The sequence below is a fragment of the Herpailurus yagouaroundi genome, unplaced genomic scaffold, assembly GCF_014898765.1.
Source record: "Herpailurus yagouaroundi ecotype Mexico unplaced genomic scaffold, PumYag 28, whole genome shotgun sequence".
NCBI lineage: Eukaryota > Metazoa > Chordata > Mammalia > Carnivora > Felidae > Herpailurus > Herpailurus yagouaroundi.
In genome coordinates, this window is record NW_024412376.1 from 104,794,066 (window position 1) to 104,817,730 (window position 23,665).

General features: G+C 36.2%; 1 protein-coding gene across 3 annotated transcripts in view; it reads right to left on the bottom strand.

Moving 5' to 3' along the window:
* The window catches only part of MRPL1 (mitochondrial ribosomal protein L1), a 99,064-nt gene that overhangs the window by 56,989 nt on the left and 18,410 nt on the right, over positions 1–23,665 (bottom strand). For all 3 annotated transcript variants that reach the window (XM_040480485.1, XM_040480471.1, XM_040480476.1), the window contains exons 3-6: positions 15,772–16,030; positions 12,436–12,519; positions 10,983–11,054; positions 8,207–8,318 (exon numbers count right to left, since the gene is read on the bottom strand). In XM_040480485.1, coding sequence (XP_040336419.1) covers positions 8,207–8,318; positions 10,983–11,054; positions 12,436–12,519; positions 15,772–16,030 — 527 coding nt within the window. The remainder of the gene's footprint in view (positions 1–8,206; positions 8,319–10,982; positions 11,055–12,435; positions 12,520–15,771; positions 16,031–23,665) is intronic.

Here is a 23,665-nt window from a genome sequence, read left to right on the forward strand (position 1 = left end):
ACCCAACTGACCACCGCTATCTGATAAAACATTATGTACCAAATGACAGAAAGGTATTTATAATTTCCTGAACACAACTGAATTTCTCATTCTTCTGTGCATTAGTACAAGCCATTTTCTCTACCTGGAATGTCCTCCAGGTAGAAAATACTTATTCATGCTTAACCTCTCAATTTAACTGCTATCTTCCTTATATAATTTGATTCTACAAAGTAGTCCCTCACTTCTCTCAGCACTTTGAAGAATGTGCTCTAGTACACTTTCTGCATTTTAGTGCAGCAGTTTGTTCTCATCTCTCTCACCTCTCAATTTTTATCTCCTTCAAAATGGGAACTATCTTTTTGCTTTCAACTCAGTACTAAGTGCACTGCATGGCACATAGTAGGTACTCAATTATGTGCTTATTCAATAAATGAGCTATGAAGGTAGAAATGATTTATGAAGGCATGAAAAATAATGAATACCCCCTAAAGTAATTACAGAGAAAAAACAACTACCTTAGGAACTGTAGGGAGCCAATTATTGAGGTTCATTTATATTATGTACTTCTCACGGGGCCTGTGCTAAACTTGCATACATTATAACAAAAACACTACAGAAAGATGTTATCATGAAACCCATTATGCAGATGAACAGAGGCACAAAAATGTTAGGTAAACTGGTTCAAGGTCACAGCAAGTGATAAATCCAAGACTGAGAGAAGTTTATGTTAACCACTATCCTATTCTGCTTTTCAGTATAGCCCAATGTTAAATCTTCACTGCTGTTTCTAGGGCTCTGCTATCCCTTATTGCTATGTAATTGCTCTCGTCTTTTTTCATTTTCTCTTTTCTTTGTAATTTTATGTTCTTTACTTCTCTCTTTTTTCTGTCTTCTTTTCCCTTTCTCTTCCTCTAATTCTATCAATTTCCATAATGACATAATCAGAACTTAACTATATGATCAGATATTTTACCCTAATATTCTCTTTTCTTCCTGAAGAACATTATAGGGAAGAAGCAAGTAGAATAAAAGAAGACAGGGAGGACAAAGAAGGAATAGCTAGTGAGAAAGGAGGCAAGTTAAGATTGTACAGTATAAAAGAAAGTTTCAAGAAGCAAAAAAATAAAAACAGATCTGTGAATGTGGCAAAAGAAAGAATGATAATTATTACTGGCAGCAACATTTTAGCTGAATCACTGAAATCAATATTACACTGTATGTTAACTAAAATTTATATAATAAAAAATAAATAAATGTGAGACCTAAAACCATTAAACTCCCAGAAGAAAACATAGGCAGTAATCTCTTTGACATCAATCTTTGCCACATTTTTCTAGATATTTCTCCTCAGGCAAGGGAAACAAAGAAAAATAATCTAAGGGAACCACCCCCAAAAATAATAACCTTTTGCACAGTGAAGAAAATCATCAACAAAACAAAAAGGCAACCTATTGAATAGGAGAAGATATTTGCACATGATGTAACTGCTGGTGGGTTAACATACAAAATCTATAAAGATCTTATACAAGTGAACACCAGAAAAACAACCCAATTAAAAAATGGGCAGAGGGGGTGTCTGGGTAGCTCAGTCAATTGAGCGCCAGACTCTTGATTTCGGCTCAGATCATGATCTCACAATTTGTGGGTTCGAGTCCCGCATCGGGTTCTGCACTGACAATGCAGAGCCTACCTGGGATTCTCTCTCTCCCTCCCTCCCTCTGCCCTTCCCCCTCTTGCTCTCTCTGTCACTCTCTTAAAATAAATAAACTTTAAAAAAGTAAATAAGAATAAAACTAAATTTTTAAAAAATGGGCAGAGGACCTGAGTAGACATTTTTCCAAAGAAGACATGCAGAAGGCCAAAAGATACATGAAAAGATGCTCAACATCACTAATTATAGGGAAATGCAAATCAATACCACAATGAGATATCACCTTAAACCATAAGAATGGCTAGAATCAAAAACACAGGAAATAACAAGTGCTGGAGAGGATGTGGTGAAAAAAGAACCTTTGTGCACCGTTTGTAGGAATGTGAATTGGTGCAGCCCCTGTGGAAAACAGTATGGGAGTTCCTCAAAAAAACTAAAGATACAAATACCATACAATTCAGTAATTCCACTGCTGGGTATTTACCCAAAGAAAATGAAAATGCTAATTTAAAGAAATATATATGGACCTCTATGTTTATTGCCGCGTTATTTACAATAGCCAAGATATAGAAGCAACCCAAGTATCCACCAATAGATTAATGGATAAAGAAGGTGTGGTATATAGATACAATGGAATGTTACTCAGCCATAAAAAATTATGAGATCTTGCCATTTGTGACAACATGGATGGACTAAGGGGGTATTATGCTAAGTGAAATAAGTCAAATAAAGAAAGGCAAATACCATATGATTTCATTTGTATGTGTAATCTAAAAAAACAAAACAAACAAAAAAGCAGAAACAACCCATAAATAGAGAGAACAATATGGTGGTTGCCAGAGGGGAGGAGGGAGATGGGTAAAGGGGGGAGTGGGAGGTACAGGCTTTCAGGTGTGGAATGAATAAGTCATAAGGATGAAAGGCACGGCATAGAGAATACAGTCAATGATACTGTAACAGAAAAAACAAAACAAAACTAAAAATGCTACTAACAGTGATGCTCTAAAAAATATAAAAACCTGTAATAATTAAAAATCCAGTGATAATGGGAAGTGGGAGGTAATAGTTTCTCTAGGATAGTCATGGAAGGCCTCTCTATTTAGGTGATATTTGAATGAGAAAGTGAGCCAGGCAAATAAGCAAAGAGCATTATAGACAGATGGGCCAGTAAGTAGTCCAAAGACCAGAGAAGAGAGAACATTCAGTGTGTGTGAGGAAGGGCAAGGAGGCTAGAGTAATGTAAATGAAAGAAAGAGTAATAGAATCAGCTGTAATATATCCAGAATTCATCTATAATTATAATTATTCCTAATCATCACTGGAGTCTTTCATACATAAATAGTGTTTAAAGTAATACATGAGGGGGGAAATTCTGAAAAATTTCAAATTCATTACTGTGCAAAAATTTTCTATGTCTTAGCATTTTTAAAAATATAACCAAAGAATTCTAAGTGTTTTGACAATGCAAGCAATATTCTTAAGTACAGCATGTCACTCAATGAGTTAAAAATACTTCACATTAGGTTTCAATATATTTACATCCACTATTCTCAAATATGATGCAACACCAACTTCCATACAGAAAGCAGTGTCCTACTCAGTAATATGTGAATACTCTTTGGACAAGTCTGCTGCAACATTCTTTTGTCAAGACTCCAACTGGAGCACTGATGTTCAATTCTAAGAGCAATGTGTTAAGAGGAACACACATTAGTGAGTCCAATTTCCTAATCATGTCCCTTTTCCATCTACCTGCCAATAACTTAGCATGGTTTAAAAGAACTCAACTATTTCCAATCCTCTCTCCCCCTCTCTCTGCCCCTCCCTCCTCCAGTCATGTGAGCTCAGTCTCTCAAAAATAAATTTTTAAAAAATTAAAAAAAACACCTCAACTATTTCCATATATGCCATAATACCCCCAATGCATTAATATGTGTAATAAAAAACTAATTCCATTAAGTCAAGATATTTTTCATACTCATATTTTTTTGTTTAGTAAGTGCTAAAAAATTGGTTAGCAATAAAAAATTTATAATATCAACAAAACAGATCTTTATTATAGATGAAAGAATTTCAGAGGACACTTACATTGGCGGGGGGGGGAAGCTAGTTGACAAGCAAACTGAAACCCAATTTCTTCAAGAAATTTAAAAAGCAAGTTTTAGATGTCTTTTTTTTTTTTAAATAAAAAAGAATACTAGGAATAAAAGCCAAATATGCATTTGAAAAACAGAGAACTTGCCTACAGTTACGTAAGCAATTAAAATAAAATGAATAAAAATGCAGCATTAAACATGCTGCAAAATGTGCACACTCAATCCAGCCAAGACAGTTACACCCACTCCCATTAGTAAAACAAAATGTAAGACAAAATGGGAAACTAATGAGCTCAGCTGCAGGGGCTTGTTTGTTTGTTTTTTAATTTCATCCATTTGCTCAAAACATAGTTTCTATTTTACCCTAAAGTCTTTTGTTGGATATAAGGGGAATCAAATGTTCCTAAACAAAAATAGGAATAAGCTCTGAAAATGCATAATACAAGCCTCATTTGTTCTAATGCACATCTGGTGTATTCTGTCTTAACATCTTTGACAGGTTAATCATTTGTCTTCATGTTTAAAGAACACAAGTGCTTTGCCAGTGCTGTTAAACAGATCCTGAGGGGGGCAGGGGTGAAAAGAAAATGTTAGAGAAAGGTCTATTTTTTCAACATGCTTTGTTTAAGTAAGTGGCAGTGGGGCTACATATCTAGAAAACTTGAGCGTGGTATACAGAAGCTATAAGTCATTATGAAAGTAGGAAATAAAGTCAATTAATAAAAATAAACATTTTATAATGTTTTTGTTTATTTTTGAGAGAGAGAGAGAGAGAGAGACAGAGCGTGAATGGGGGAGGGGCAGAGAAAGAGGGAGACACAGAATCTGAAGCAGGCTCTAGGCTCTGAGCTATCAGTACAGAGCCCAACGCAGGGCTCGGACCCACAAACCACAAGACCATGACCTGAGCCAAACTGGGGTGCTTTAACCGACTGAGCCCACTCAGGTGCCCAAAAATAAACATTAGGGACACTTTTCTTATTTGAAATAAAGAAGGTATTTGAAAACCTTCCAGGCTACAAAACAATAGTCTCAAGCTTTATGATGCAAATGGTAATATAAAAACTCAAGGCTAAAGAATAAAGAAAATAGGGGCCAAAAGGATTATTCAGAAAATGGATAAAGTAGCAAAGGTGACAAAATTAATTTCTGTGAAAAATCAGTTCACTGCCCAAAGCAAGGAGATGGCTGGATACTGATATATTTGGTATCCAGTTTCAGTTTGAATTGACTATATTTAGTATGTTTGGTTTTAGTGAGCTTGAATTTAATTAGAAACTACAAAAAATATGAGAAATATTTTCATCCAATTCAACTATGATTCTGGTTTAAATTTTAAAATAACATTCAGTTTCAAGTCTTACTTAGGAAAGAACAGAAGTCTGATTCCATGACAACAAACACTACTGTAATGGATATCCCTAATAAAAACAACCAAATTCAGTCCGATATCTAACAAGGATGTGTTATTCAATGCAAGTTAACAAACATAAACAAACAAAACTCTAGGACAAGAAAAGAATTGGACAGTCCACTTGAATTTGCTTAAAGTACTGAACATGATCTATAATTCAGGTGTTAGTGGTTCATGTATGATGACTTTTGGAATTTTTATTTTTAGCTCAACTTGAGTTGAAATTTGAATACAGTCTACTCAAACAATTTTAAAATATTTGTTCTATTTACACTATAAAATTTTATCCAAACTTCAGCACACCTAAAACGAACCATGTCAGAAAATGAACTCAATTTTCTTCCCAAAACTATTGTTTCCATTAATATCAACTTAGAAGATCCCAAGGCTTCATTTCACCATTTGACTCCTCCCTTTCTCCCCCTCAAACTGCTCATTCCTAACTATTAGCACGAAGACCTAGTGTCTTTGACATTTATCTCCTTACTCCAGGCTCATTATGAAGACTTTAAATATTACCTTTATTAGTCTCTGGCAATTGTGCCTAAACTTGTCTCCCAACTTCTAGTTTTGATTCATGCCAATACATCTTACAAACTCTTGTTAGATTATTAAAGCTCTAAGGAACTCCCCATGTTAAAAACTTCTAAGGGATTCTTGCTATATACAGAATAAAAGTCCAAGCTTATTAGGATCTTATTCAAGATCCTTCTCAGGGCTTCTGGCTGGCTCAGTCAAAACAGCGTGCAACTACTCTTGACCTTAGGGTCGTGAGTTTGAGCCTCATGTTTGGTGTAGGGATTACTGAAAACTCTAAAATAAAAAAAGATCCTTCTCAATATGGTATCAGTCTTCCTTTCCAATATAATTTCCCATTATTCTCTTTCATTTCAATGTATGGGTACTATTCACTATAAGCCAAAGAGAATTAACTGGCTTTTCATGTACATGGCCTATATAATATCTGACTTACAATGTATATGACTAATAGATTCTTTTTATTTAAAATAATATTCCCCTCGGGGTGCCTGCGTGGCTCAGTCGGTTAAGTGTCCGACTTTGGCTCAGGATCTTGCTGTTTGTAAGTTCAAGCCCCGCATGGATTTCTGTGCTGACAGCACAGAGCCTGGAGCCTGCTTTGGATTCTGTGTTTCCCTCTCTCTCTACCCCTCCCCGCTCACGGTCTGTCTCTCTCTCTTTCTCTCAAAAATAAATAAACAATTGGGAATGTAAGCTGGTGCAGCCACTCTGGAAAACAGTATGGAGGTTCCTCAAAAAACTAAAAATACAACTACCCTATGACCCAGCAATTGCACTAGTAGGCATTTATCCATGGGATACTGCTGTTTCAAAGGGACACATGCATCCCCATGTTTATAGCAGCACTATCAACAATAGCCAAAGTATGGAAAGAGCCCAAATGTCCATTGATGGATGTATGGATAAAGAAGATGTGGTGTGTATATATATATATATATATATATATATATATATATATATATACACACACACATACATACAATGGAGTATTACTCAGCAATCAAAAAGAATGAAATCTTGCCATTTGCAACTACGTGGATGGAACTAGAGGGTATTATGCTAAGTGAAATTAGTCAGTCAGAGAAAGACAAATATCATATGACTTCACTCATATGAGGACTTTAAGAGACAAAACAGATGAACATAAGGGAAGGGAAACAAAAATAATATAAAAACAGAGAGGGGGACAAAACATAAGAGACTCATAAATACGGAGAACAAATAGAGGGTTACTGGAAGGGGTATGGGAGGGGGGATGGGCTAAATGGGTAAGAGGCATTAAGGAATCTACTCCTGAAATCATTGTTGCACTATATGCTAATTTGGATGTAAATTTTAAAAAATAAAATTAAAAAAAATTAAAATTTTTATTAAAAATAAAATTAAAAAAATTAAAAAATTAAAAAATTAAATTAAAAAAATTAAAAAAATAAAATGAAAAAAAGAATAAATAAATAAATAAATAAATATTTTAAAAAATTAAATAATATTCCCCTTAATCTACTCATCCAATTATGCAAGGTACAGTTTTTTGTTTATTTAAGTAGGCACCATGTCCAAGGTGGGGCCCGATTCACAAGCTCAAGATCAAGAATCCCACACACTTTACCAACAGAGCCAGTGAGGCGCCTCTCAAGTCACAGGGTTTTTTGTTTTTTGTTTTTGTTTTTCAAGTTTATTTATTTTGAGAGACAGAGAGGGAGAGCACAAGTGGGAAAGGGGCAGACAGAGAGCGAGAGAGAACTCCAAGCAGGCTCCACACTATCAGTGCAGAGCCCTACGTGGGGCTTGAACTCATGAACTGTGAGATCATGACCAGAGCTGAGATCAAGAGTTGGACACTTAATTGACTCAGCTACCCAGACACCCCTCAAGTTACAGTTTAAATGTTACCTCCCTCAGCATGTCTTCTCTGATTTCCCTACTCCTGTATAAATTTCTCCTGTACTGAACACCTTTGGCACCTTGCGAATTTTTCATACAATACTTCACGATATGGCTATCTATGTAGCAACATTACCTCTTACTAGATTTCGTAAGAGGGAAATATCCATGAGGGGAAAGTTCTTTAAGGGAAATATCTGCAGAGTCATGCACAAAGTAAGCATTTATATATATACATATATATATATATATATATATGTATATATATATATATAAATGGAGAAAGAGAGAGAATGCTGAAATAAATAAGCATACATATTACATTGATAAAGAGGTATAAAATAGTATAATGAGAACATACCCAGGGGGTAATATGTGCCATTAATTTCAAACTTGAATATGGCTTAAATTTAAAGAACTGGTATTATAAAGTAACTAGGTTTTTAAATTATTAGATTACCGATATTAATGCCAAAGGAAAAAAAAGAATCAAATCTACATGTTCTTATATAACACGAAATTCAAACACCAGAACATATTATTAATTCTATGTATATATTAGGAATTTTGTTTTATAACTAAACATACATATTAGAAAGTTATTGACAGCATAAAATAACAAAAAGAATTCTCCCTTACTTCTAGTTAGTTTTGGAAATCTTTTTTTCAGTTTCTTCTTTAATGGATTAAGCTCAGGCATTATTTCTGGAACAGCTACATAAAAGTCTGATTGAATTTCATCATCCAAAATCTGAAATTCAGGGGAAAAAGATAACCTTAAATTATATGAAAAGCTTTATCCTTCTAAAAATAAAAGTATAATGTAGTAATTTCCCTTATACTTTCCCTTAGAAAGCAGACATTAAGCAAAATTATTTTCTTCAAACACAAAGATCCTACAGACACATTTACCAATTATGAAAAACATGAGAACCAAAACATTTTCTGATGTTCTTTTAAAAACAGCCACATCCTTTAGAAGAAAGAGAAAGAAAGAAAGAAAGAAAGAAAGAAAGAAAGAAAGAAAGAAAGAAAGAAAGAAAGGTTTCTAAACATTACTAGGTTTAATGTTTCCATGGGGTTATGTTAGGTGAAAGTGTAATAAAGTAGAAGACAGGACTAATGTGTACATGGCGCATACAATCCTACAAAGTTGAATTCATATGTCCATTAAAACTAAAGAAACAATGTTGAAAATTTTGCAATATATCACATGTAAAATTAATACCACTCAAATAACCACTAGCAACCAAATCACTAGCAACCACACTGCTTTCCTAAATTTAGAGCATCAAAAAAACTAATCTATAATTATTTTCACAAAGAACTGAAACTAAAATTCTATTTGCCTCCAATAACTAAAAATAAAAGAGGAGTATGGTTGAAGACAAATTCACTTATAATTTATTTACCCATATTGTAATTCATTTTAATAGCAAAAAGAATAATACTTAATTTTTAAAAGAGTTTTTAATTAATTCAGGCAAACATCCAAATTAATTAGTAGACTACTACAATTAGTTGATTACAAAATGAAGCAACTTTTTAGAATAATACTGCCTAGACAATAAATATTTTACCAATGATTCTTTTTCCATGTAATATTTCACCACAATATGTCATTCCACGACTTGGTTTGGGGTTATACAGTAAACCCTAAAATCTTGAACCATGGCAAAATTAAGCAGATTCTGGCATTTTATCTTCCTATTATTATTCTTATTTTTACAAATTCTTTACTCCCTAAATAACTTACTATGGTCCCCTTAACAATAATATTTGCATTAAACAAGCACTTACCACATTTGCCAAGCATTCTGCTAAATATGTCACATGATTTAGTTCATCTAGTCTTTACAATATCCCTAAAAGGCCAGTACTAATATTGACCACACATCCCAGATCAGGAAACAGAGGGCTTAGGGAGGATTAGTCAGTCTATGCAGTCATAAAGAGCAGACCCAGATTTTAAGCACATGTAATGTGGTTCCAGAATCCAGGGCTCTCATTCATAGAAATATGAAAGCAGAGGCAATTTTGAAATGTTAAAGAACTGCATATGAAATCTCTACTCTAAGACCTTCCATACTGGAAACTAAGCTCTACTCTCTAATTCCAAAGAATTTCTGATATTGTTTATTTTTTAAAAATTAAGAGAATGTTAAAATTTTATTAAGTTAAAGTTTATGATGCATCAGAAAGAACTGGGTACCACCCTCTGACTTTGACTCAGATTATGAAAACATAATCTCTTTGTATTTTCCATTAGTGCTACTCCCAAAAATCATTCTGGAGACTCTTCCTTAAAAATCCAGAATCCTAGGGGTGCCTGGGTGGCTCAGTCAGTTGAGCGTCTGACTTCTGCTCAGATCAAGATCTCATGGTTCGAGCCTCACGTCTGACTCTGGGCTAAGAGCTCAGAGCCTGGAGCCTGCTTCAGATTCTGTCTCTCTCTCTCTCTGCCCCTACCTTGCTCGCACTCTCTCTCTCTCTCTCTCTCTCAAAAATAAAACATTGAAAACAAAAAAAATTTTTTTTTAAAAATCCAGAATCCCTACCACATTTAGAGTACTGTTGGGGTGGGGAAAAAAACAAACTACAAGGACATCCCAAAGGAAAGGCCCAGTTCAAACTTTCCTGAAATCAAAATATGGATATGGAACAAAGATAAGTTTTCAAATCACTTTCTCCTGTTCTAAAACCAAATAATGTTAAATGATTAAATTTAGAAGATTTTAGAAACTGTTAAGGAAAATCGCTTGTATTTTCAGAAATAACTCCCAAAATTCAATAGACATGCCTCTTCTTCTCACCTCTTAAAAAAAAAACAAAAACAAGTTGTTCTGGTTTCAAGCCTGCTCCACAAATGCTTTACTTTCTCCAGGCAGGCTACAGAGCCACTTGGTGTCTCGTGCTGAGCCTATGCCACTCTGAAGCGGTTGAGGAGTACAAGTCAAGAGTAATGAGAAGTATCATATTACTACAGAGGTCAGATACTATTCCTTGTGATCTGTAAATTTAATCACACTTTTCACTCTAAGAAGGCAAAACAAATATCTGATCTTCAAATCATGAATAATTTAAATTTCATTTTAAATCTTGCATTCAAAATCACAGAGTCATAGCACCCTTTCCAGTCTACCCACAAAACTCTCACAAACATACAGGAAGCAAGGAAAAAAAAAATCACAATATAAATCAAGCATAATTAATATCAGACTGTGTGAATAGTTTTTTCTTAGCTTGATTATGAGACTCAAAAGAGTAAGAAAATTTTTCACTGCTTTACAAAGCTTTACTAACCATTTATCAAAAGATATAAGTACAGTGGTTCTGTTCCACATGCAATAAATCAATGGATGGCAAAGATAACAGAACAATTTCTATAACTAATGAACATGAAACAACACTGTACCTTCTGAATCAGACTAGTTCCTCCAGCAAATGCAGCTCCATTTTCTTCTGCTATTTTAATCTCTGATGCATTCTATCAAAATACAATAGCTTGAACATCAATCTTTAAATAAATTCAGTCTGCTTTCAAGTATTTTGTCAGAAAAAATATCACATTTCAAAGTAAAAATTGTGGCTTTTACTCTTAATTAAAAATGTATCAACTGTGTATTAGTTGCATCAGAAATATTATATCTGGAACAAGTTTACTTTGTAGGTGATTAAGGTGTTTCTTGACTACGACATGACGAAATACATTGAAATGACATATTAGGAACCTACCAAGCCCAATCTAACTCTCCAATGCCTTCAATACATCATATTTCAAAAATAAAAGATTAAAATACATTTAGTTTTGCTAATTTAAATGGAGACATCAAACCAATATAGAAGAGGAAAAATTACATTAAAAATGATAGTATCAAAACTATATTGTACACCTAAAACTAACATAACACTGTATGTTAACTAAGTGGAATTAAAATAAAAACTTAAAAAAATTTAGCCAGTTGTCTGAAAATCCAGAAGAAAAATATACAGTATTAGTTATTTTCTTTCTGTATGTTCCGTTTATGTCATTTGGTTTTACTTTGAAAATATATCACTCCCTTAAGTTACTCAAGTTTTGTAGCATTCCAACAGCTCTTGGCTCCACTTTGCTGGAAAGAAGTTAAAGAATCTCTTCCTTGAAAGTAAGGCACATACAGAATAATCAAAACACTCTACAAGACAAATTCATAAATACATTACAAATAAATGTTTATAACACAAGATTGACAAAGAGCCATATGACTATTTGTTACAAGCTCGACTTTCCTGTCTTTCCAGACTAGATATTTTTAAAAGTGTGGTCTCTTGGGATGCCTGGGTGTCTCAGTTGGTTAAGCGTTCGACTTTGGCTCAGGTCATGATCTCATGGTTTGTGAGTTTGAGCCCCACATAGGGCTCTGTGCTGACAGCTTGGAGCCTACAGCCTGTTTCAGATTCTGTGTCTCCCTCTCTCCCTGCCCCTCCCCTGCTTGTGCTCTCGCTCTCAAAAAAAAATAAATAAATAAACATTAAAAAAAAAATAAAAATTAAAAAAAAGTGTGGTTTCTGTGTCTACATAGGACTAAGTGGGCCTACCTTTAAAATAATTTTATTGTTTTTGTTTGAGGAGAGGACTTAGTGCAAATAGCAGGAGCTAGTAGGATGGACGAATTCTCTATTTCTCTTTAGTTTCTTGTGAGAAACATAATGTGATAGATTAATAATGATAAAATTAATGTTCTAATTTAGCTCTTTCTGAAACTAATAACATAACCTCAAATGAAAAAATGACTACATGAATAGTCTCATTCAGCTGATCTAAGCACTGATTAATGTTATATGTAAAGAAAATTAAATTATATAAAAAGTTAACAAAGGTTACTCACCCCTGTAAATACAGCAACTTTATTGATTTCTGAAACGAACGGGTATGGAAAACTAAGAACACTGGCAAACGGCTCCACTTTTTTCTAAATACACAACAATGGAAAAATAATTATGAAAAATTCATTTATATTTTCTATGTCTCGCATCTATAAAAAACAAAACTGACATTTTATTTTCAACATTTTAATTTTACCATATGTCCTTTAATTAATCCAGAACTATTCACAGATTATAATTTAAAGCATAAAGACTATATTTCAGGGTGCCTGGGTGGCTCAGTCAATTGAGTGTTTGACCTCTTGATTTTAGCTCAGGTCATGACCTCATGGTTTGTGAGTTCAAGCCCTATGTCGGGCTCTGTGCTGACAGTGCAGTGCCTGCTTGGGATTCTTTCTCCCTCTGTCTCTGGCCCTCTCCCACTCTCTCTCTCTCTCAAAATAAATAAACATTTAAAAAAATAAAATAACAGACTATATTTCTTTCATAAGAAACCATAAATGAAAGTCTAAATCTCTTCACCTCCATACTACCACAGCACTTGGCTTCTATCTCTGTATCATTCATCACAGCCACTCATATATTAAGAGATGTACTTGCATATCCATATCTTCCTGAGCACCTAGTACAATGATTTCTACATAATGGTTATCAATAAATGTTTACTGCCTTGAAGTAAATTCAAAAGAACATGCAATTTTTGTCACCATCAAAGAGGACAGGAGTGTAGCTATGCATACTGGACAACAAAAAATATCCAGCTAATCTGCTCAGTAGGAGATCCCTAGTTTCCACCATTGGCTCTAAATAATTATGTGATATTAACCCTAAATCTAAGACAGGCTGCCAAGCCTGAACGGCTCTTCTGTGTGGGACTATTTTGAAACAACATGGACTGCCCCCCCACTTCCAGAGATATTTGAGAAGACAGTTGGAAAATCCAAAATATATAATGGCATGCATTGAGGCACCCAAATATGGGTGGAGATTCTACAGGACCTCAGAACTAATTTGTTCAGTTTCCTAGCCAAGGACCTGTCTAGCCCTGTGGCTCATATCACTCAGAAAGAATTCAAATGGAAACAAGTTGTAGGCCCACAGTTCTGGTGCAGTTTTAAGGTCTAGAAGAAAGAGAAAATGTGTTGTTCCCTAAATAAAACTGAAAGGTTATCTTTTTAGCAAAACTTTGAGTAGAAATAACCACCTGAGAATTTTTGGGGGGTGGGGGGATTTTTTTTTTCAGAGGGCACAAACTCTTACACATATTTTAGTATCAGACTCAGTTTTATTGACTGGCATTCCTTTGCCATTAACATGTCACAACCGGGTTTCAGTAAATTTTTTAATGGCAAGTAATCACAATAAAAGCATCCCCTGGGGGAATATTGGCTTGTTGTACAAGCACTCTATCAAAAACAAAAAAATGTCTTAGGAAGACAACAGTACCCTTTCAATGTTATTAGTTTACAAGTGTTTTTCACTTATGAAATGAAGTCTGTCATCCTACAATGTCTTCATCATAAACTACAGTTAACCTTTGAAGAACTCAGGGGTTCGGAGCACTGACCTCCAACACGACTGAAAATCTGCATATAAACTTGACTCCCCAAAACTTAACTACTAATAGCCTACGATTGACCAAAAGCCTTACTGATAACATAAACAGTCAACTAATACACATTTGGTATGTTATATGTATTATATACTGCATTCTTATAACAAAGAAAACTAGAGAAAAGAAAATGTTATTAGGAAAATAAGGAATAGAAAATATATTTACAGTACTGTACTGTACTTATCAAAAAAACTCTGCATGTAAGTAGATCCTCACAGTTCAAACCTATGTTGTTTAAGGGTCAACTATACATTAATGGCTGACTGAGAAAATGACCATCTTGGATACTAAAACATTTTTAAAATAAAAGGACAGTAACACTATAGTATAAAATAAAATTACAGCATGGTCAGTATAAACTGTTTCTAATAAATAAGAACTAAGAAATGAGAAAGACCTTGATTCAAATCCTAATTCTACCCTCTACCCTGTGACCTAGAAGAAGTTACTTCAGTTTCTATGTCTCAGCTTCCTCTTTTGAGATTATTATAGTATTAAGTGAGAAAATGCATGCAAAGCACTTAGCATTGTGGCTGGCACACAGGAAGTTTCCATAAATGTTGGTTGTGATAATTAAACACTTACCAAGTCCTTTACATGCATTATTTCATTTAAACCTCTGAAAAACCGCATGAACTAAGCATTTTATCTCCCTTTATCAAGAGAGAAAAATCGGGGGCACCTGGGTGGCTCAGTTGGTTAAGCATCCGACTTCGGCTCAGGTAATGATCTCACAGTTCGTGGGTTCAAGCCCCACATTGGGCTCTGTGCTGACAGCTCGGAGCCTGGAGCCTGCTTCTGATTCTGTCTCCCTCTCTCTCTGCCCCTCCCCTGCTCACGCTGTCTCTCTCTCTCAAAAATAAATAAATGTAAAAAAGAAAAAAGTTAAAGAGGTAGAAATATAGATCTGAGGAGGTTAAACTGTAAGCCTAAAGTCAAAGAGCAAGTAAGTGGTGACATCAAGCTTCTGACCTATACTGTAATCTGATTCCAGAGCCCATTCTCTTAAGCACTACACTGTACTCCTCCTCCTAAGTGTTCAACTATTGTTGCTGTTGAGGTTGTTCAATTATATTTAAAACCTGTACCTTTCAGTTTGACCAAAAAAAGACATCCTTGGAATAAAAATTAAAACACTGCTTCCAAGAAAATTAGATTTCTTAAGACAGTTAAAAAATTTAGAGCTGTAATGGACCTCAGCTCTAACTCAGCATTTTTACTACTTTTAGAGTTTTATAAACAAAAGTCTTCCATGGAACTGCATATAAAGAGTGCAGAAAGGTTTTGGCTAAAGTAAGAACGACGGGCATGGCACCCCATCCATGCAAACTTAGTCTCAACGCAGGACTCTAAGGAACACACCTGAAGCAACTGAGCTAATCCCAAACTCTCATTTACAGAAAAGGAATAGGACACCCAGGCAGCTTAAGTCATTTTTCAAAGTTACAGCAATACCTCAATTAATTTTAACACCAATTTGCTGACATTTGTACCAGTGATTTTCAGGTGAATAGGAGATACATGTTCATCAACTCTGCAGAATATGTTCAACATTCTACTTTATATTTTGAAAGTAAAGACAAACATTTTTCATACTGAAGTACAGAAAAAGCATAAGATTTTCTAAAAATTGTTATATGGAACAGGACCTTGAAAAATTAAGAAACAGCAATTCATATAGCCACTGTTCACAAATAAATTTTTTTTAATTGAGTCTACATACCTTCTTCCCCAGTGCCATATCCAGTGTCAAATCAAGATAAACACCTTGCTTTGGATTAGTAAAGTCTAGAATTTGAAATTTCTTAAGTAACTGAATAGCCTTCTCCACCTCGTGTATCTGTCTTGGATATAAGCGTTTTAAGTAGACATCATCCTCAGGTTCGCCTTCCATAAAGGAATATGACTTTATTTTTTCTGTTTCATCTGTTTTCTCATCTGATGTTTTGTCTTTTACACCTTTTTTTGTGCTCTTTGCAGGCCTTAAAAAAAGATAAATTCAAGATCAGTTACTCAATACATAGTCCAAGAAACTGTTTTTTTAATATTTCTTTCTTATTTTTGAGACAGTGAGAGCATGGGTAGGGGAGGGGCAGAGAGAGACAGGGAGAGAAGATCAGAAGCAGGCTCCGCACTGACAGACAGAGCCCGATGTGGGGCTTGAACCCACAAACCGTGAGATCATGACCTGAGCAGAAGTTGGATGCTCAACCAACTGAGCCACCCAGGCGTCCCAAGAAACTTTTTTCAAAAAAGCCAATGAATGTAAGACAGAAAAAATAATGAAATATAAATTTTATTTTATTTTAATTTTTTTAAGTGTATTTTAATTCAAAAGCATAGACTGTTTTACAGTTTTTCTAATTCAACGAATATCAAGTGAACTTTTGTACTGTTTGCAGGTGATACAAAGTTAGATAAGGCATTGATGCTGCTCTCCAGAAATTTAGAGGAGTAGAGGAGACAGACATGCAAACAGATAATTCCAATACAGTGGGGTAAGTACTCTGACAGTGTTAGCAGAGCCAGGCCAAAGCTATAAGGAAGACTTTTAAGCCAGCCTAGTAAATTAAGGAAAGGTTTTAGAAGAGATGACCCTAACATCGATTCTTGAAGGATAAGAATCAGCCCAAGTATATACCCAAAAAGACCTATGACCACATGAAAAAGTGTACACAAATGTTCATAGCAGCATTACTAATGGCGAAAATGTAAAAACAACCCAGATGTCCAATAACCCAGATGGATACATAAATGTGGTATATCCATACAATAAAATATCAATCAGCAGTGAAAAGGAATGAAGTACTGATACAAGCTACAAAAAGCATGAACTTGAAAAACATTATGCCAGTGAAAAGAAGCCAGTCACAAAAGACCACATATCGTATGGTTCCATCTATATGAAAGAACAAGAATGGGTAAATCCATAGAGACTGAAAGTAGATTTAGTGTTTGTCCGAGCCTGGAGGAGGGGGTTGGAGAAATGGGGCATAACTGACAACGGGCATTGGGTTTTGGGGTAAGTTAACAAAAATGTTCTAAAAATGACACTGTTGGTGATGGCAAAAGTGTGAATATACTAAAGACCACTGAATTGTACACTTTAAATAGGTGAATTTTATGGTATGTAAATTATATCTCAATAAAGCTACTATTTTAAAAAGTAGAGTGGGGCACCTAGGTGGTTCAGTCAGTTAAGCATCCAACTCTGGATTTCCACTCAGGTCATGATCTCCTGGTTCATGAGTTCAAGCTCTGCATCTGGCTCTGTGCTGACAGTGTGGAGCCTGCTTGGGATTCTCTCTCCCTGCCCCTCCCCTGCTTGTGTGTGCTTTCTCTTTCTTTCTTTCTCTCTCTCTCTCTCTCAAAATAAATAAATAAACTTTAAAAAAAAACCACTAAAATTAGCAAGAGAAAAATTAAATTAAAAAAATAAAAAAATAAAGAGTTAGCCAGGCAAAGAAACACATAATAAAAGTACTGAGTCATCAAATAGAATATGAATACATACAGAGAGCCATTATAAATTCTGACTAGAGAAAAGTGGGCACAATTTTTCTGCAAGGGACCAGACAGCAAATAATTGATGGTCACTCATCTCAATAGCTCAATTCTGCCACTATGTGAAAGCAGCCATAGACACTGAAGAATGAATGAGTGTAGATGTGTTCCAATAAAGCTTTATTTATGAACAATGGCTTCAATTTCATAATTTTCATGTGTCACTAAAAAATGTAAGAACCATTCCTAGTTCATGAACCATACCAAAACAGATGGCAGACCAGATTTTTTGGCCCACTGGCCATATTTTAGTGACTCCTGAACCAAAGGGTAAAACAGAGGGCACAAAACATCAAAAGATGAGGCTGGAGAATCTACATCATAGAGGGCCTTCACTAGAAACAATGAGAAGCCACAGCACAGGAGTGACATCTGTATTTTCGTACAGACTATAAGAGATGGATTTGAAGGAAGCTGGATTGGACACAATATAAAGACTATTCCCTCCCTTGCTTCCCAAGGAGATATGACAGCCTCCAGAGCAGTGATGGTAATAGGCTGAAGAAGACATTAGATATTCACAAAGAAAATACCGCAGGAAAAGAAGGGGGGAAAAGACTCTAGAATACTTCCTAGGCTTCTGGCTTGTGTGACTAGGCATAGAGCTGTATCATTAAGACCAGAAATGAACGCAAAACAGGTTTCTTGAGAGGAAAGTAGTCACAGAGATGAGTTCCGTTTGGGGCAATAGAGAATTTGGTGTGGGGTTGGTTACATCATTAACTTCAATTCTTTATCCCCTCTCTCAAGTCCCTTTGCTGAGTAACTTTGCAATTCCTCCCACTTAATGGGGTACAGCATGTTTCCTAGCACCTTGATTGGCCATGTGACTAGTGTGGCCAATATAATAAGCAAAAGTGACAGTTTTTCTGTTCTAAGTTTAGCCCAAAAAGAGGCTTCATATGTTTCCACTTGTAATGTTTGTATTTCTGTCATTTTCATAAGAACATGCCTGGGCTAGCCCAAAGGCAGGAAAAGGAGAGATACATGAAAGAGACCTGCCCCCACAGAACCCCAGGCTAGATTGGACAATTCTCAGCTGACCTACAGACTCACAGATGTGCAGCAAGCTCAGCCAAGGTCGTAAGAAACACCCATCCAAAGCTTAAATCATCTGAGCCATAGATGTGTGGGCAATGATAAGTAACTCTTGAGTGGTCTGGTATATATCAAAAGCTAACAAGGTGTTTACAAAATATCTAGGAAAATATGTTCAGCAGGTAATTGCAGGTAAGAGTTTGAAGCTAAAAAAAAGAAAAAGAAAAAAAAAACAAGACAGCTAGAGATAATATATTTTCTCAGCATTAATTCAAATCATACCTATAATCTTTTAACCATAAAGTTTTAAATTAGTTAAATAATATTCTAGAAAAAGGTTTGGGTTCTGTGGTAGGCAAAATAATGGCTTTCCAAAAAGGCAATATCTACATGGCAAAAAGGACTTTGCAGATGTGCTTAGGGCTAAAGACTTCCAGATAGGGAGATTATTTGGATAATCCAGGGAGTACAATCTAATCACACAAGTCCCTGAAAGCAGAGAAACTTTCCCCTTTCACCTGCATCTGACAGAGGTGGGAAGTGACAAAAGAAATTTGAGCATAAAAGGGAATGTGCCATTCTTGGCTTTGAAGATGGAGGAAGGGGCCCTCAAGCCGGGGAATGTGGGTAGCCTCTCAAAAATGGGAATGGACAGGATACAGATTTTCCCCTCCAGTCTGGAAAGAAGCCCTGCTGACACCTTGATTTTAGCCCAGTGAGATCCATGGCTGACTTGACCCACAGAACTGCAAGATAATAAATTTGGGATGTTTTAAACCACAAAGTTTGTGGTAATTTATTATGGCAGCAACAGAAAACTAACATGGGGTCTTATAAAATTTATGTGCAAGAAATAGATGATGGCAAAATAATTTTTTTTTAAAGAAACTAGGGGTGCCTGAGTGGCTCAGTCAGTTAAGCCTCCAACTCTTGATTTCGACTCAGATCATGATCTCACAGTTCATGTGTTCAAGCCCTGCATCAGTCTCCACGATGTCAGTGCAGATCAGAGCCTGCTTGGGATTCTCTCTCTCCCATTCTTTTAGCACTCAACGAATCCTAATTACCACAATTAACAGCATCCTCCCAGCTAACAAGCAATTCAACAGAATAGCAGATAATGACAATGCTCATTTTTAATGGGACACAGGTGTCCTTCTGGACTGATGACAAGTCTAAGCAGGTGCCCCAGTGGATGGATACAACACACCTCAACAGCTACTTTGGAAGTAGTCCACAAAATTCTGAACCTTCCAAAGTGGAGAAATCACATTTTTTATTTTATATTTAGTAAAAGAACAGGGAGGCCAATAAAAGAAGGAGCCTGGAAAACATGCCTTTTTTTTTTTTTTTTTTTTTTTTTAGTTTATTTTGAGAGAGAGAGAGAAGCAGAGAGAGAAGGAGAGAGGGAATCCCAACCAGGCTTGATGCTGCCAGCTCAGAGCCCGACTGGTGCCCAATCCCACAAACCACGTGACCACAATCTGAGCCAAGATCAAAAGTAGGACGTTTAACCAACTGAGCCACCCAGGCATCCTGAGAGCGCCTGTTTTGGTAATAAAATCTCCATCTAAAATAAAACAAATAAATGTCCTAGCTGTAACCTATAGATTTACTTTAGATAAATGCTGACTTTACCAATAAATTTGTAATCATGGCTGAACCTGTCCATTCAAATTGCAATTAATATCAAATTCCCAAGGACTGAAATGTGATTTTTATGTTAATAAATATTTGCAAAACTCAAAAGAAGTCTGATACATAAAGAGACTGAATTGAGATATATAGCAATTTACTTATTTATACTTTTTTAAATTTTTTAATGTTTATTTATTTTTGAGAGAGAGAGAGTGCGTGTGTGTGCACGCATGCGAGGGAGGGGCAGAGAGGGAGGGAGACACAGAATCCAAAGCAGGTTCCAATTTGTCAGCACAGAGACCAAGGCAGGGCTGGAACCCACGAACTGTGAGATCATGACCTGAGCCGAAGTCAGATGTTTAACCAACTGAGACACCCAGGCACCCCTACTTACTTCTACTTTGATCTCTGTTTCACAAAATATTTGAGGTGATTCAAGAAAAATATTTTTAAGTTACAAACGGAAACACAGGTTTTGTTTTTTTTTTTTTTAATGTTCGTTTATTTATTTTGAGAGAAAGAGAGAGAGAGAGCACATGCATGACCTGGAGAGGGGCAGAGAGAGGAGAGAGAGAATCCCAAGCAGGCTCCACACTGACAGCACAGAGCCGGATGAGATCTTGACCTGAGCCAAAATCAAGTTAGATGATTAACTGAATAAGACACCCAGACGCCCCTATTGTTTTTTAAGATTTATTTTATTTTAGAGAGAGAGAGAGCACAAGCGGAGGAGAGGGGCAGAGAGAGAGAGAGAGAGAGAGAGAGAGAAAGAATATCACATTCTGAGCGTGGAGCCTAACACGGGGCTCAATTCCACAACCCTGGGATCATAACCTGAACTGAAATCAAGAGTTGGATGCTCAATGTACTGAGCCACCCAGGTGCCCAGAACACTGTTTTGGATAAAGAAAAAAAAAAAAAGAAAGCATAATACATTATAACACAGATCAAATAGGACTCTAAAAAAACACTTTCTTCCAAAGTTAAAAAAACACACAATAAAATCTGTCAATAATTAATTTCGTAGACTGACTGCCTATTTTCCATGACCCTTCAAAAAATGGCTATCTTTATTCATTAGAATCGCATCCAGAAGAACTCTGTTGCTCATGCAAATGTAAGGCCCTATCAGGAGAGTTTAAATACTGTGAATCTTGGGGAATAAAAATCGTACTAAAAAGGGGTTTGCCAACATGAGGGAGAAATACCTGGCAGTCTGAATCAAAGAGAATTTTGCTGCAGTTACCTTGGTACCTCAACCACATACATTAAATGAGTAATAAGAGACTACTCAAGTAATAACTCTCCCCTTGCCTCATCTGTCCCTTAACACCCAAAGTGTAAAAGAAAAAATAATTCCATAGTCATACTCAAATGAGAAAAAAATCAGTGCTGTAATAATTTTTTTAATGTTTATTTATTTTTGAGAGAGAGAGAGAGAGAGAGAGAGAGAGAGAGAGAGAAACAGAATGTGAGTGGAGGAGGGGCAGAGAGAGAGGGAGGCACAGAATCCAAAGCAGGCTCCAGGCTCTGAGCTGTCAGCACAAAGCCCGACACAGGGCTCGAACCCTGAACCGTGAGATCATGACCTCAGCCGGTTGGACACCCAACCAACTGAGCCACCCAGGTGCCCCAAAATCAATGCTGTAATAAAGCTCACTTCAAGACCTCTGAAGATCTGTGACCCCAGAGATCCAAGTGCCTTCAAGGCTGAAAAACCCTTTACACAGAGGAACTGGGGGATAGGATCCGGGCAGCACGGTGATACACAACTTCTGTCAAATTACACTGAGCTAAACAGAACTAAAGACAAAATGCCTAGGGCATGTAATTATTAATGGAATGCAAATATCTAGACATCTTATTTCTTAGTGTAATCCTGAAAATAAATTCACTAATATCTCTGACACTGGTTTATTCATGAAACTAAATGCAGAAGTTCTGCTTATGCTTACAATGTGAAAGCCAAAAGAATAAAACAGTCAATAATAATATAAACAAATGAAAATTAAAAAATAAAAACTGGAAAGAGCACTAACAATAAGAGAGTTGGATAAAATCATGACTTTTCTTGAATGCATCACAAAGCTGAGATCACAGGGCAACTAAGTAGCCTTAAATCCAAGGAGAATCAGTCCACATTCCTCATGCCCCCTCCATATGCATACTCAGGACACTCTCACCCATGGCAGAGTATAGAAGGCAAGCAGGTAAGAAGAAAAAAAAAATCAGCTACAATTTTAGGACTACTAGAAACTCCCTGGGAAATCCACACACAAGGGGAGTTCACACTCAATTTACAGGCCCTTTCCACAGACCTCCACCAGATGCTCCTGGGAAAGACTGGAGCAGGCCAGGAGACTAGAAAACCTTCCTGAAGAGTGCAGGCACAGAGTTAGCCACTGCTGCCAGACAGGCATGTAACCCTGAAAACATGTAGGGCACAGGTGTAGGGAAAAGAAAGAAAAAAACACCAAAACTTCTACCCTTAGGGGTAGGTCAGGAAACAGTCCTGAGCACAGTATCCTCACCAGTACAGTAAAGCAGGGGAAGGGCCTGGACACTGGCACAAGACCTGCAATAAATAAATACCAAAAGGAGAAGGGACAGAAATACTGAGAAAACCCCATTCCCAAGGTCCAGCCACACTGCATCTACTTAAGAAAAAGTCTGGACTTGGAAAACAGAATATCCCTCCTCCACCCATCACCAGCCTAGCAGGCACTAATAAGCAACAGCAATCTATACCAGGGGAGGGGAAAGAGTATGCAGAGAGACCCCCCTCTGAGGCACAGCTGCACAGGCAAGGCAGAAAATAGAGCATAAAACAGAAACGCTGAGAAAAACCTTCTAGCAACCCAGCCCCCACCCTAAGCACAACGTAAAGTACAGAAATGTGAAGCTGGTGGTAACCATAGCAACAACAAAACCAAAACCTAGCTCAACTTCTGACTGGACTGATTGAACACTGTGACAAGAAGAGGCATGTGCATGCCCAGGCATAAATACTAGGTACTTCGGTCTCAACTGTTCTACACAAGATGTTCAACAGTCAAAAAATTTGAGATACATGAAAAAAGAGCCTATTATCAACAGAGAAACAGAACCAGAGTCAGAGATGATCAAGTGGCCTTTCTTTATTAGGATCTGCCACTGGCAAACCATGGGTATATGCACATACATGGAGGAGTGAAGAGATTCAAGATGACGAGAGAAGAGAGAAGCAAGCACAAGCCTCTCCAACCTGTCTCAGCTCTGATTTAAAAAAAAAAAAAAAATTTCCATACAAAACTATTTCTTACTATACTATAAAATCGGTACCTTAAAAAATTAAAACCACCACTAAAATTACAAATACTATGATTCTCATCAAGCTA